The following is a 13,907-nucleotide window of genomic DNA, read 5'->3' as shown; positions in this document are numbered from 1 at the left end:
ACCAATGGCACTATGTCCTTTTTTGACTTTGGACAGACTCATATAAATGTGGCGGACTTACACTTTTGCTGACCTCAAATGTATATCACATTATGATTACTGGTTACTCCTGTTCTTTGGTTGAAAGATTGCAATCCTACCACATGTCCTTGTTTTTTATTACCACATTAAACTATAGATTATAAAGTAGTCCATATCAGAACTGTTACTGTTTAAACGTCAAACAGTGGTTATAATGATAAGACAGTTTACTTGTTTGAACTACTTAAACTGCAAATCCAGTCTTAAATGTAAAGTTCACATATTTCCTTACTAGATACAAAGTTTTTTTTCTGGTCCATTGGCTATTTTGTATGGTTATATTTTGCAAAGTTACTTTTAAGAAAGTACACACCTATCAATATCTGTTGGCACCGGTTTAACCAATTTTTTGGGATACCTCATTTAAAGTGACACTCGCAGACATTGTCCTTTGACATTGTAATGTCTAATATTTGCAGGGTATTTCCATGGAGTATTTTGTGGAGACGATACCCATGTTGACTCCATATCAATACGGATGAAGTTTTCATGATTTTTTGGTTATGAAATTAAGCATGCAGGGAGAACTTGACAAAAATGTTAAAATGTTCGTGATTAAATTGTATTTCAGGTATCTGACAATTGATTAATTTTTTACAAAAAAATCTTTTTTTTTTAAGAAATGTCTTGAAATACTCAACATTAGTATTTTGTATTCAACGAGAACAAATTGTAAACCGACTTTATGGTTTTCTTATCTTTTTATTTGTGTGGTTTTAATGTTGAAGGACAATTTTGAATGAAGAGCTGAATAAATTTGGGGTATTAAGGCATCATTCGTTTATACTAATTTGAATAAAAAGAAATGTTAGCTAGTTTATTGCACATGCACATCAATTTTTAACTAGGATATTCAAGTTAATTACATATTATAGTTATTAACCAAGCAAGTCTGTATACATCATTTAATCCGCACGGCTCGGGTGACCCTAAATAACCCGAACAACGTAGGACGCCTATCTGTTGTTGAAAACAATACTATACGTTGTCCTCTGGTAGTCATTAGTTTGGTTTTTTTTTGTCATTTGCTTGCTGACTTATTGACGTACAACCTACATCTCCTACAGTTTTAGTTCCGTTTTGTGTACTTTTAAATCGATGTATGAAAAATCATAACTGAAAGGGTTATTGAGTATATTAATTTACTTTCTTTCCCTCAATAATATGCTTAGAGGAAGTGAACCGAGGAGAAATTTACCAATATTTGAAATATTAAGTAAACAGAAAAAAAATGTTTTACTTTTCAATCTTTGACTTCCCCCGTTCCCCCTTTAATTTTTTTCTACTGTATTAATTTTTAAGACATGTCGCATCTAAACAATTGATCTGCAGCTTATTATCCCTCGCCCTGTTTGAGGTAGTTAAAGTTGCACACGTTTGCTGTGCATTATCCAGATTATAGCACAGTAAGAACGAAGAGATTTCACCCATTTGGTGTGTTAACCAGATGTTATTGTACAGTATATATGCATCAAGACTATGCAAGGTCCTAAAAACTGTCCACATTTGAGTACGAACATGATTAAATATCTTAAGAAAACATTAATCCAAATTGTCCAACAACAATGTGTTTCAAGTTTTTTATTGTTCTCTTTCCTCCCTTCTCAAGAGTCCTTGGTAGAGGGAAAGGCGTGTTTCTTTTTCCTTTCCCTCAATCTCAGTATGTAAATCTTCCACCTTTCTCCAAAAGGTTCCCTTTGGCGGATTTTCTCTATGAAGAAATCTCTATAAAATAAATGAATACAAAAATTTATTTAATTCCCACTAAAAACAAAGGAATTTCCCGGCATAATATTTTAGTAATAAATTAATAAAATGTAAAAGAATTTTGTAAATGTTTGAATAGTATTGTTATCAAATATATCATTTCAAGACTGCGTTCAATGAAATCCAAAAAATGGCGGCATAAACAGGCATATCAAACACAACGTGAAAATGACATATCGTAAGGTCAGACTTAAAGAACATTCCCATCTCAAAATGATTAATTAACTTTATCTTCATTTTCCGGTAAAACTCTTAATTTTCAAAACAATTACAGTACCTAAAAGTATTTGGTCTTGTCCGGAATATGCCTGAAATATTTGCAACTTGACATTAAACAAACCATCAATCAATCAATTGGTATTTAGTGTAAATTTAAGTATCGTGTCTTTCTTAAGTAACAGAAATATTCATAAAAGAAAAGTCATTTTTTTGTCAATATATTACAAGAATATTTTGTATGAATGCCAATCAGACAACTCTTTGCTGGTGATCAAATCACACAGAAATCAACCACAATAGGTCACCGCACGGCCTTCAACAATGAGCAAAGCCCATACCACATAGTCAGCTTAAAAAGGCCCCGAAATGACAAATATAAAACAATTCAAACGGATAAACTAACGGCCTAATTAATATACAAAAAATAACGAAAAGAAAATATGTAACACAGCACAAAACGACTGACTTGGGACAGGCACATACATATAGAATGTGGCGTAAATTTTATATGTGATTGATTTTGTTACTGGATGTGGTGGTTTTTTTTAATGAAAATTCTTCTTATTTACCATTATCAACACCATTTGTTTTCTGTAATCAACAACTTCTTTGTCTGCTGTTGATGCGTCGGTGTAGTTTCCGAACAAACTCCGTAGTTGCTTCTCTTTAGTTTGTTCCATAGTTGCTCTGAGCTACAATACGAAATTTTAAATTGATCATGTGGAATCAAATGTAACTAGTGAATACTTAACAGATTTAGCACTTAGCAGTCAAATGAACTTCTACGTTTTTTTTCTTTTTCTTAAGTTCGAGTAGATGCAGGTGAATGGCATTTTCTTGAACTTGATGTGAACTTGCTGTGAACTTCATGCTTTGCTTAATCTTAGCTTAGTTTCAGCCTTCATTGTTAAGTGATAATTAGATTTAGTTGCAGTTGACTTGGATATTATTCAAAATATACATTATTTGATTTTGTGGTTTGGTTTTTATTTATTTTAGTTCATTTATATGTTTTGGAGTTTAGTGCGATGTCTATTTTCACTGAGCTAGTACTCATTATTGGTTAGGGGCCAGCTGAAGACAGCCTCTGTGTGTGGAGTTTACTCGCTGTGTTGAAGGCCTGTCGATGGCCTTGGGCAGTTTTCTGTTCTGTTGTCGGTTTGTTGTCTCTTTGACACAATGAACATCTCCATTCACAATTTCATCTTGTTAGTAGATAGGTATAAAAAAAAAATCTGTTTTTTTTATTGAATTGTATGACAGTAACATAACCTAGCTTTATTTAAACTACATTTACCGTTCTATAAATGGCTGGCCTGTATTCAGTTGAATACTTTCTTTTTACAAAAGATAAAGCTTTCTTTATTTCGGAAACTTTTGCCTGCCTGCCCATTTCCTCTTGTATCAATTCACTTACTTCAGTCTACAAGAAGAATAGAAAGTTTTCCTCCTAAACCTTATATTAAACAAGATTGCACACGCTGAAATATCTTGCCTTTCTTACTTACCATTGATTTTATGTTGTTAAGCTTTAATTACTACAACTATCACATAAACTGAACTGGATCCAAGACAATGAGGTCAAGGTCAGATAAACCAAACTTGAAATACATGTACATTTTACAATCAATGCATACACCAAATTTGCTTTGAATATATTTGATATATTGCACAATGTTTCTATGAAACAACATTTAACAAGGAAAATTTAACATTGATCGATGAACCATGAAAATGATGTCAAGGTCAAATGAGCCCCGCCAGACAGACGTGTACATCATATATTTATTACATGCTTTATATATTGTTGACATATTCCATATAGAATCTGATAAACAAAAAATAACTAGGACAATTTAAGATTGACCACTGAGGTCATGGTCAGAAGATTATTGCCAGATAGACATATACACCTTACAATCATTCATACAACAAATATAGTTGGCCTATTGCTTTAAGTATTAGACACCCGTCGTGACTTTATTGAGCGAAAATACCATCAAAACGTAGACAGTCACTGTTCATGCAATATATGAAGCCTCAAATAAAGTAATCCATTACACAGTTTAAAGATCAGCTATAAAAGTCTATCTTGTTCAAGTAAGTGTGTTAAAAACGGCCATTGACTATACTCTTATGGATACAAGTTTCCTTTCAGACTCATATCTTATTAACGAAATAGACCAAGTACCGGCATTCATATCAAATAAGAAGATGATAAGTAAGTATCGTTGTCAATGAGACAGCTCTCCACCAGAGACCAAATAACGTAAAAGACAACAACTTTAGGTCACTGTACCGCCTTCAACCAAATGAGAAAACCATATCGAAAAGTAATTTATAAAAGGCCCCAAAATTATAAAAGTAAAAAAATTCAAACGAGAAAACTAACGTCTTTATTGATTTACAAAACAATAAACGGAAAAAATATGATATACTACACCAAACGACATTCACCGAATTACAGGATCGTGACTAGGGACATACACATACAAAATGTGGCGGGACAAACATGCATGTATGCTGACCTGAGACAGTTGTGTAACAGTAAAATATCAGGACAAGCTATAAATACCAGATCGATACAAAACACACATAACACAACTTACAGAAACACCAAAGACACAAAGTTTAGAAATACCCGTCGATACTGAAAGCTTCTTGAAAGCCAAAACAAGCAATAAAAAGGTAACGTTTATAATGCTAAAGTATCAAACCGAAGGATTTAACATATAGTCGTCATTAACAGTCATAGAAATACACAACTGTGTGCAATGTTTAACTATATACATGTAAGTAGCGACAGATTGTAGGACTGTGAATGCTCATATGTTCAGATTGATATGAATTTACTGACAACACAATTAAATTGTATTGAGCACCGACTGAAAACCAGCAAATATCGAATATAACAGCCGTTTCCACGAATTCCGAAAATGATAATTCCTGGTTGACAAAGTACAATCAATACAATAAAAACTTTATTATTATAGCACTCACTTTGCAAGCATCCGGAATTGAGAACATATTACGGCCAAAATACCGCTTTGCAACTACGGCTATATCCCTTTTTATCTGGCCTTCTACCCTAAATTGATGGCTTTGTTGCATGGTCTGATGCATAGCCTTAATTTCCATTTCCATGTCCTGTAACATTTTGAAGATGTTTATGTCTGTAAAATAATACATTACGGCAGTTTGACCATTTGCTTAGTATGTTTTAATATATATGCCCCCAAAAAGAAAGTGTGAAAGTACTAAGGAACCCAAAAAAGCAATTTTAAGATAAATACCTTGACATTATTAAAGTCGAAATTTACAGGGCCGTAACTAGTCTCTTTTAAAAGTGAGGCAAAATATATTCGGCGAGGGGTCTGGCCGCTGAAGGCCCCCAGAAGCTTTGGAAAAAATGACGCAAAATTGTGCATTTTGAGCGTTTCTCGGACCCGTTCTCAATCTGAAACGCAAGTTTTGTTTTAATTATGTTTTCGACAATATTCTGGTCTCAAAGCAAAATATATAGATTCATTGTAAGACTCTTAGTTTTTAAGGACAACATCAAAAGACCGATAAGAAGGATTAACCAAAAATCGTATTTCACATACTAGTAATTAAATGTGTGGCTGCTGTTTTTTTTTTGGCAGGCAGGCAGAAAACGTATTGTACCTGTCAATTATTTTTTTAAGAGTTAAGAGGGGGCTGATTATCATTTATTTAACTATGTGAATTCAGATTTTATAACGCATTTCAATTACAACTACTTGATGTAGTTGCTAACTGGGATAAAAGGGTACACTCAGGGTAGTCTCAGGAAAACTGTTCTTAGACCTCATTGCTACATTTTATACCGGCTGATAATGTCGGATCTGTCTGTTCTGGTCTTGTATTGTGTTTAGACTTTGGTGTATTTTTTTGTGACTTTGAAATTTATTCACAGTACAATACTTTAAGTATCGCTTAAGTTGACGCTAGGGGCCGTCTTGACCTTGTTGTAGGGTATGAATGATTCTTTCATTGTTGAAGACCCTCAAGCGACTGTCAAGATGAAGAACAAAAATAAAAACCCTGCATGTTCATTGATAATTTGTACTTTTTCTATGTAGTGTGTGCGATTTTGCCCCATGCACATTTACTCCATATCCCTTTACTTTCTATTTAAGGGCCTGAACACGGCTAAATGCAAGTTTAGCCTTCAGTGTAAAAAGTCGTATGGCAATACATGATTTTTCTTTTTAAATGATTTGATTCCGGGAGATTGGTTGTCTCACTTTAATTTAACCCATGTCAGCTTTTTCAATGAGTTTTATTTACAGAAAAGAGAGCCAGTCTTGTATTCTTTAATATAAAGTTTAATTTTCCATGAAAAAAACGACCAATTTTTCTATGTCCGGTAGCATGGAATCTTCTCAAACCATTTTTTCGAACAATGTCTGGACATCGGTGGACATGCAACATTGCCAAACCACACAACCTTTCACCCGTCATCGTTGATCTTTCTCAAGTCTTAAGTCTACTCAAAGCAGAGAATGAACGTTTACAACATACAGATGTTACGAGAAGAAACCAACAACAGCTTAATATTGGACAACTAAAGCGTTAGTCATAAAGATTGATTGATTGATTGGTTGATTGATTGATTGGTGTCCGCTTAACGCCGACTTAGAACAAAAAATTGAGAGCTAATTTCAAATAGTTTTACAATTTAAAGTAGGTTTTAAAATTAGACAAAAGGTCCTTAAATATAATAAAACTCAAGTTTAAAACAAAATTACTAAATTAAATTTACAAATGAAATTCAACACTAAGACAATAGTCATAAAGAAGGGCAATAAACGACCAAAAGACAAACCCGGTAACAGATAAGACACATAACGACAAACAATAGACCATCAACACTGAAAACTAAAAATAAATGAGGAACATGGATCCCGAAAAACAGGGGACGACATCAGAGGATGAACAGAACTTGCTTCTTGCAAGACACTCGCCGTGAAAACAATTTTTTGTTTCAATTTATCATTTTTTTTTCGAAATTTTCAACATGAGGCATTTGCCTCATTTGCCTCAATGTAGTTACGGCCCTGATTTAATTAAAAAGAAATGGAGAAAAAAATAAGGAGGTGTGGTATGATAACAATGATTACCAATGATACAATTATCCAGCAAATTTCAAACGAAGTAAATGTAAGCAATTAAAAGGCAAATGTACGGTTTTCAACAATGTGAAAAATACACACCAAATATTTGGCTATAAAGGAGACACTTTGTATTTATATTAAATCTGTTTCTGACCCTATAATCATCTTACATCTTTAACTGTTGATTTTGTTTTACCGACACCACATTGAAGAAAAATCTACGTATCAAAAGTTTTAAAACATTTTTATGCCCCACCTACGATAGTAGAGGGGCATTATGTTTTCTGGTCTGTGCGTTCGTTCGTTCGTCCGTCTGTCCCGCTCCAGGTTAAATTTTTTGGTCAAGGTAGTTTTTGATGAAGTTGAAATTCAATCAACTTGAAACTTAGTACACATGTACCCTATGATATGATCTGTCTAATTTTAATGACAAATTAGAGTTTTGGCCACAATTTTACGGTCCACTAAACATAGAAAATGATAGTGCGAGTGGGGCATCAGTGTACTATGGACACATTCTTGTTTAGATCGTTTTTCGTAAATTTTATATATTTCCTATACAATATTTATGTTCACCTATTTTGAAAGATTTAAATCATATATACTTAAGACTAGACAAAGTGATGCCCCCGCACTCCACTGTGAAGTAACTGAATTATAAAAAAAGTCAATGTGAGACTTTCTTTGAGATATTGTTGTGTATGGGAGACAAATTGATGCCCCACAGATGCAACGTGTTATTTAAAAATAACTATAACATTTAACTGCATACACCCCAAAAAATGACAAAGTAATTTTATCTCCCAAAAGCAAAAATTAATAAAAATTAATCCTGACCACATTCACACCTTCAGCATATGTACAAACAGCCATCATAGTGAAAACTGCCTAGCATTAAAACTGTAGGAGGAGTTATCTGGAAACAGTTAACGCTCCTGTTATGCAAGTATATACATCAAAATGAGATGAACGGACGGACGGACGGAAGGACAGACAGACAGACAGGGGTAAAACAATATACCCCAAACTTTCAGTTACAAATATAAGAGATAAAAGGGATTTTTTTCGATATTTAGTTGTTCAACGAGCCAATTGAAAGGTGTATGCGAAATATTTTAAGAAAATCTATGACATAAATTGAGAATGGAAATAGGGAATGTGTCTTTATCACAGCTAGAAAACTTTGGTAGTGTCACTTTTATCTTTCTTGCGTTTATGGCCTTTTATAATCTTATATGGATCATCTGTGTCTCATGGACACATTCCCCATTTATATCTTAATAAGACACTTGTTCGCCACTTGTAGTAAACTGTTACTTGACCTTAATTGCCAATTTCTTACCTGGAACATGGTCTTGGTTGTCACTTGTTCCTGAAACATTTGTGTGAGAAAGATGCGTATAAGAAATTGCTAAGTAAAAAATTATAACGAACAATAAATAAAACTTAAGATGATTTGCGACGTTTAACACACCGTGCAAATCCCGCACCCTTCAAGTGGGCTTCACCTGGCCCCGTAACAAAAATGTATACTAGTTACGCGAAAAAAGACCTTACCCTAAGGTCAGAAACATATAAAGGAACCACAATTAAAAAGAACATAAAAGACTAACAGAGGACAGAGGTTCCGGATTTAGGACAGTTGCCAAAAGCTACGGGGTTATAAGTGTTTTGTTTTCCTCTAGCCAATGTCGAATAAACAAATACACACTTACACCGCTGTTCCATGTTAGGGGAGGGTTTAGTTCCTGCTAACATGTTTATCCCAGCCACATTGTGTATGGGCCTGTCCAAAGTCAGGAGCCTGTAATTCAGTGGTTGTCGTTTGTTGCTGTGCTACCTATTTGTTTTTCGTTCATTACTTTCTACATGAATTGGGCCGTTAGTTTTCTGGTTTGTATTGTTTTACATTTGTCATTTATGGGCCTTTTATAGCTGACTATGCGGTATAGACTATGCTCATTGTTGAAGGCGTTACGCCAACCTATAGTTGTTTATTTCTGTATCATGCTTGTATTAAGTCATAAATGGCTCTATATTGCAACCCTTATATTTTGCGCAGTCATGATGCATTGACTGTATATTTTTTTCAAATTCTTTTTTGTATATACTTAGCAATTAAAACATATTTCTAAGTGCAGAATATTATTTTTTCTCATGGAGAGTCTGCTTTTTATAATTTTATATTAGAAAATATCTCTACATAAAAAGTAGTTTTCTCGATTTGCACCTTGCATGTAATTTAAACTGATTAGAAATAAGGGAAATAAAATAACTGGTTATGGATTCTGGAACTGTGTTACTACTAGAGAAAGAATAAGATTTGTTCAACCCTTGATTAGCCAAATGTTCCAAGAAATTATGTATTTGTAGTTGTTCATAGTATTTTATAAAAATCTAATGGCTAAAGTGTAATAAAAGAGTACGTATAATTCACCTTCATTTCTTTCAACAATCTGTGAAATTGTTTGGCTCTCAAAGCTGTCTGGAACATAATCCAACTGATCCTAAATTAATGAATTAAAAACTTCATAAACTGATTTTGAAATTGTAGTTTCTTAATCTGTATTCAAATAGTATTTTTTTTCATTGTATGGTTACTAAAATAATGCTAAGGGCAGCATAAATCGTTAATGACGAATACTTAGGAGATATATCTGTATTGTATTTTAAGCTACGACGGCATCTATTGGTTATTTGATGGTCGCAAATTAAGAGTACGGGTATTTGTCACCATCAAATCACCAATTGATGCCGTCTGAGCTTAAAATACAACATTGTTATCTCCATTCTAATGAAAATGACAGAAAACAACGTCCAATATACATTTAAATTTGTCATACGTCGATTGCACATTCGCGCACGTTTAAATAGCACCAATTGTTGATACCATGAAAATTGGTGACGTTATCCTATGAAAATGAACCTTAAAACATTTTCATAGAAAACTATAAATTCTGCTTATGTGTTGTAAAATTTCACTTTATCTTTCAAACAAGTTGAAGAAGTGTCTGCATTACAGATCAAAACTTGAGTAAACACTTAAACTGAAGTTTCATGCTCCAGTCAAAATATATGACATTTTTGCTCCTGTCCAAATTCAGGAGACTCTATTAGTCTTGCATGTTTTTCAATTTTAGTTTATTTATATGTTTTGGAGTTTAGTGTGACGTACATTTTCACTGAACTAGTACACAATTTTAGTAAGGGGCCAGCTGAGGACCACCTCCTGTTGTGGGATTTTCTTGCTGCGTTGAAAACCCATTGGTGGCCTTCGGCTGTTGTCTGGTTTTTGGTCTTGTTGTTTCTTTGACATATTGCCCATTTCCATTCTCAATTTTGATAATTCTATTTGATGCCAAGACAACTATGACGAAAATTTATCTTGTACCATAAACATTTGAATGAATCGTTTAAGTAGATTCAATGTGATGTAAAACGTTGATCGAGGCACACTTTGTGTGAACCTCAGGAGCTTGCTGAACATGTGTGCTTAGTCAACAATTTAACAGCCATAATGTAATTACAAAAACGATGCTAAAATCACTATGTATATAATTCATTTCTTATAAATAATCAAAAAGTCATTTCACTTTTGCTATTACGTTCACAGAACCTTTGTCAGTTGTTACCTAAATCTTTTTTGTGCAGTTGTATGTCTGCTTTGAATACAGTTTTTTGTGTCAATTGTTTCTTAAAAATATATAGATTCTGAAGGTTAATGCCAAGTTCTACCAACCACTCTATTTTGATTTCTTTGAAGATTTTCTGCACTTTCTGTTTCTTCTTCTACTTCATTCTATTTTATGATGAAAGACATAAAGACATATATATAGTTTAGCAGCAAGAACTTTTTATCTACAAACCATCTAGATGATGAATTTAAAACTGCTGACAGTATTCAATTTTCCAGCTTTTATATGATCATATTCATACATTTTAGTATAAGCTTTTTGTTTAATTCTATGAAAATTTTGAACTGTTAATTCTTCACATTTGACTTCGATTTAACGGAATTTACCATGTATTTTTTTTTTAAACGGACGAAGAAGAAAGTACAAATAACAATCTTTCGAATGTTATACATCATGAAATGGCCGTTTGTGCGGTGGCTACATTAAATTCGTTCACTTAAATTCTGTTTGAATTTTGTCACTCCAATTGAAGACTTCATTGATTGTTGAGTCTTTAAAAAATATACCTAATTCTGGGCGACATAATGAGAATAATCAAAACAAGAAGACAACTTTTGTGTTATCATCCCAGCACAGTTTATCTAATTTTTCTAAGCGTAGATGTTTTCTACTAACTAATACTTAATTATGATTTATATACATGTTATACCTCAAGTGGCATCAAGAAAAGTTTTCTCAGCATTTCAGCCATATCTGGATCTAGGAATGATAGTAAAGAAAATATATACTTATTACATAATTAAAGCAGCAACTTATGTCTGTAACACGGTAAAAAAGTCAAATTTGATCAAATATGCATTGGGATTACCCAGTTGTTTAAACCCATTGCCCCAGCAGTTCTGTATGGCTAGGGATTATTGACTTTGCTCTTATAAATAGCTATTAGGTAGTACTTCATCGAAGGGGCAACGAATTTATGGGATGAACATTCCTAGGGTACGAAAATTACGTCCGTAACATGGAAATAAAGCCAAATTCGATAAAATACGCATTCGGGTCACCCACTTTCCGACCCATTGTCTCGGTAGTTATCTATGGCTAGGCAGCATAGATGCTGCCCTAATGAATAGCTATTGGATAGTACTAAAAGGTGAGGGTAAAGAATTTCTGGGTTAGCATTCTTAAAGGCCGAAAGTTCCGTCCGTAACGCGGAAAAATAGTCCAATTTTATCAAAGATGCACTGGGGTCACCCACTAGTTTAAACCCATTGCACCGGCAGTTCTGTATGGCTAAGGAATATAGACTCTACTCTAATAAATAACTATTGGGTAGTACTACAACGAGGGGAACGATTTTATGGGATAATCATTCATAGAGAACGAAAATTGCGTCCGTAACATGGAAATAAAGCCAAATTCGACCCATTGTCTCGGTAGTTCTTTATGGCTAGGCATTATAGATGCTGCCCTAATGAATATTTATTGGATAGTACTTCAAGGTTAGAGTAAAAAATTTCTGGGGTAAGCATTGTTAAAGGCCCAAAATTCCGTCCGTTACACAGAAAAAAAGAAAAATCTGATCAAATATGCACTTCGGTCACCCACTTGTTCAAACCCATTGCACCGGCAGTTATATATAGCTAGGAATTATAGACTCTGCATGCCCTCATAAATTATATAGCTATTGGGTAGAACTACAATGAGGGGGCAACGAATTTCTGGGGTATGAATGAAAATGTTAATACTTTAACACGTTTAAACCCGCTGCATTTGTTTGCACCTGTCCTAAGTCAGGAATTTGATGCCCAGTAGTTGTCGTTTGTTGATATGGTCCATAAGTGTTTCTCGCTTCTCATTTTTTATATAGATTATAGACCGTTTATTTTCCCTTTTCAGTGGTTTTACACTTGTCATTTTTTGGGCCCTTTATGGCTTGCTGTTCGGTGTGAGCTAAGCTTCTGTTTTGAAGACCGTACTTTGACCTATAATGGTTTACTTTTACAAATTGTTACTAGGATGGAGAGTTATTTTTTGATATTTTATAAAAAAAAATTGGCACTCATACCACATCTTCTTATATCTATTTAGATGATAATCACAAGTTAGTGTTCACATCCTTAAAAATTGAATAACAGATGTTTTGTTCAATTTCTTCAAATATTTAGAACAACCTGGGAACAGTATATCTAACATATATGTTCCTGGATAAACTTCACATTAGTCCGTGCTCACTTTTCATTTTTTTTAAGAAATGGATGCTTGTAACATATTTAATTTGCTCATTCAGTTTAAACATGGAAGTAATATTGTTTGAATATTACTTTCATGGTTTAAATGATGACTTTTTGAGAACGTTGCATGGCGACGTTTCCATAAATTTTCTTTTTTAAGTGAATACTTCATCTGTTGATATATACTGTGAACGTTTTGTGTATATTCATATGCGGACCCAGGGGGTCTAGTCCGCCCCCTTTCGTGGGAACAATTTGGTTGATTATATAGGGAATCACTGAAGCATGACTCGACCCCCCGGCTCCTTTTTAAATTAAGACTTGTATGACTTGTATATATGACGGTGCATTACGTTTGCGCTCATTAACATTACATTTGCGAGCAAGAATCATTACGTTTGCGCGCAGCTTTTGATAAGATTTGCGCGCATTTATTTGGCTATGTATTAGGTAACTACAGGTAATAGTACTTATTTATTTATTAATTTATTCAATTATTTACTAGTACAAATACCATTTCCGTTAATCTGACTCTGAGTTCCCTACACACCAACGAGGAAGTGGAACCCAAGTGGGATTTCAAGCAGAATAAGTCCGTTTTATTATTTTCTGTCAAAATGGAAAGTAAATCCATCGTATACTATAAATGATTTTTAACCGGTTTGTAATTTTTTGGCCCCATTTAAAAAACATAACAAAATAGGGCCAATTTTAACCCTTCGTGAACCTTCTCCTTTGTGACGATGACCCTCGGCGACTGAGCTCGACGATCTTTGATCTTTCAACGTTCACGTCTCCATTAAATCGGAATAGATCTACTCGTGTTCCGTGCGACA

General features: G+C 33.8%; 1 protein-coding gene across 2 annotated transcripts; it reads right to left on the bottom strand.

Annotated features, from left to right (window-relative positions):
- Window positions 1–847: 847 nt before the first annotated feature.
- Window positions 848–11,928, bottom strand: LOC127717452 (uncharacterized). Of its 2 annotated transcripts, XM_052223093.1 has the most exons (7): window positions 11,550–11,928; window positions 10,945–11,004; window positions 9,643–9,712; window positions 8,548–8,577; window positions 3,365–3,490; window positions 2,637–2,759; window positions 848–1,806 (listed from the first exon to the last, which is right to left on the bottom strand). In XM_052223093.1, exons 3-7 carry the CDS (start codon window positions 9,697–9,699, stop codon window positions 1,663–1,665), a joined length of 480 nt encoding a protein of 159 aa, XP_052079053.1. In that variant the 5' UTR covers window positions 9,700–9,712; window positions 10,945–11,004; window positions 11,550–11,928; the 3' UTR covers window positions 848–1,662. The 2 variants fall into 2 exon arrangements, with proteins under 2 accessions (XP_052079053.1, XP_052079051.1); XM_052223091.1 differs by lacking the exons at window positions 8,548–8,577; window positions 9,643–9,712; window positions 10,945–11,004; window positions 11,550–11,928 and adding an exon at window positions 5,068–5,229.
- Between the last annotated feature and the right edge of the window lie 1,979 nt (window positions 11,929–13,907).

Source organism: Mytilus californianus, unplaced genomic scaffold (assembly GCF_021869535.1).
Source record: "Mytilus californianus isolate M0D057914Y unplaced genomic scaffold, xbMytCali1.0.p SCAF_10, whole genome shotgun sequence".
NCBI classification, from domain to species: Eukaryota; Metazoa; Mollusca; class Bivalvia; order Mytilida; family Mytilidae; genus Mytilus; species Mytilus californianus.
This window is presented reverse-complemented; position numbering and strand designations above follow the sequence as displayed.

Coding starts and splice junctions, on each gene's coding strand:
- LOC127717452 (XM_052223091.1), bottom strand. CDS start 5,223: ATGTTACAGGACATGGAAATGGAAATTAAGGCTATGCATCAGACCATG. Junction 3,491..5,067: donor CAATTCCGGATGCTTGCAAA/GTGAGTGCTATA, acceptor TTCTTCTTGTAG/ACTGAAGTAAGTGAATTGAT. Junction 2,760..3,364: donor GGCCAGCCATTTATAGAACG/GTAAATGTAGTT, acceptor TTCGTATTGTAG/CTCAGAGCAACTATGGAACA.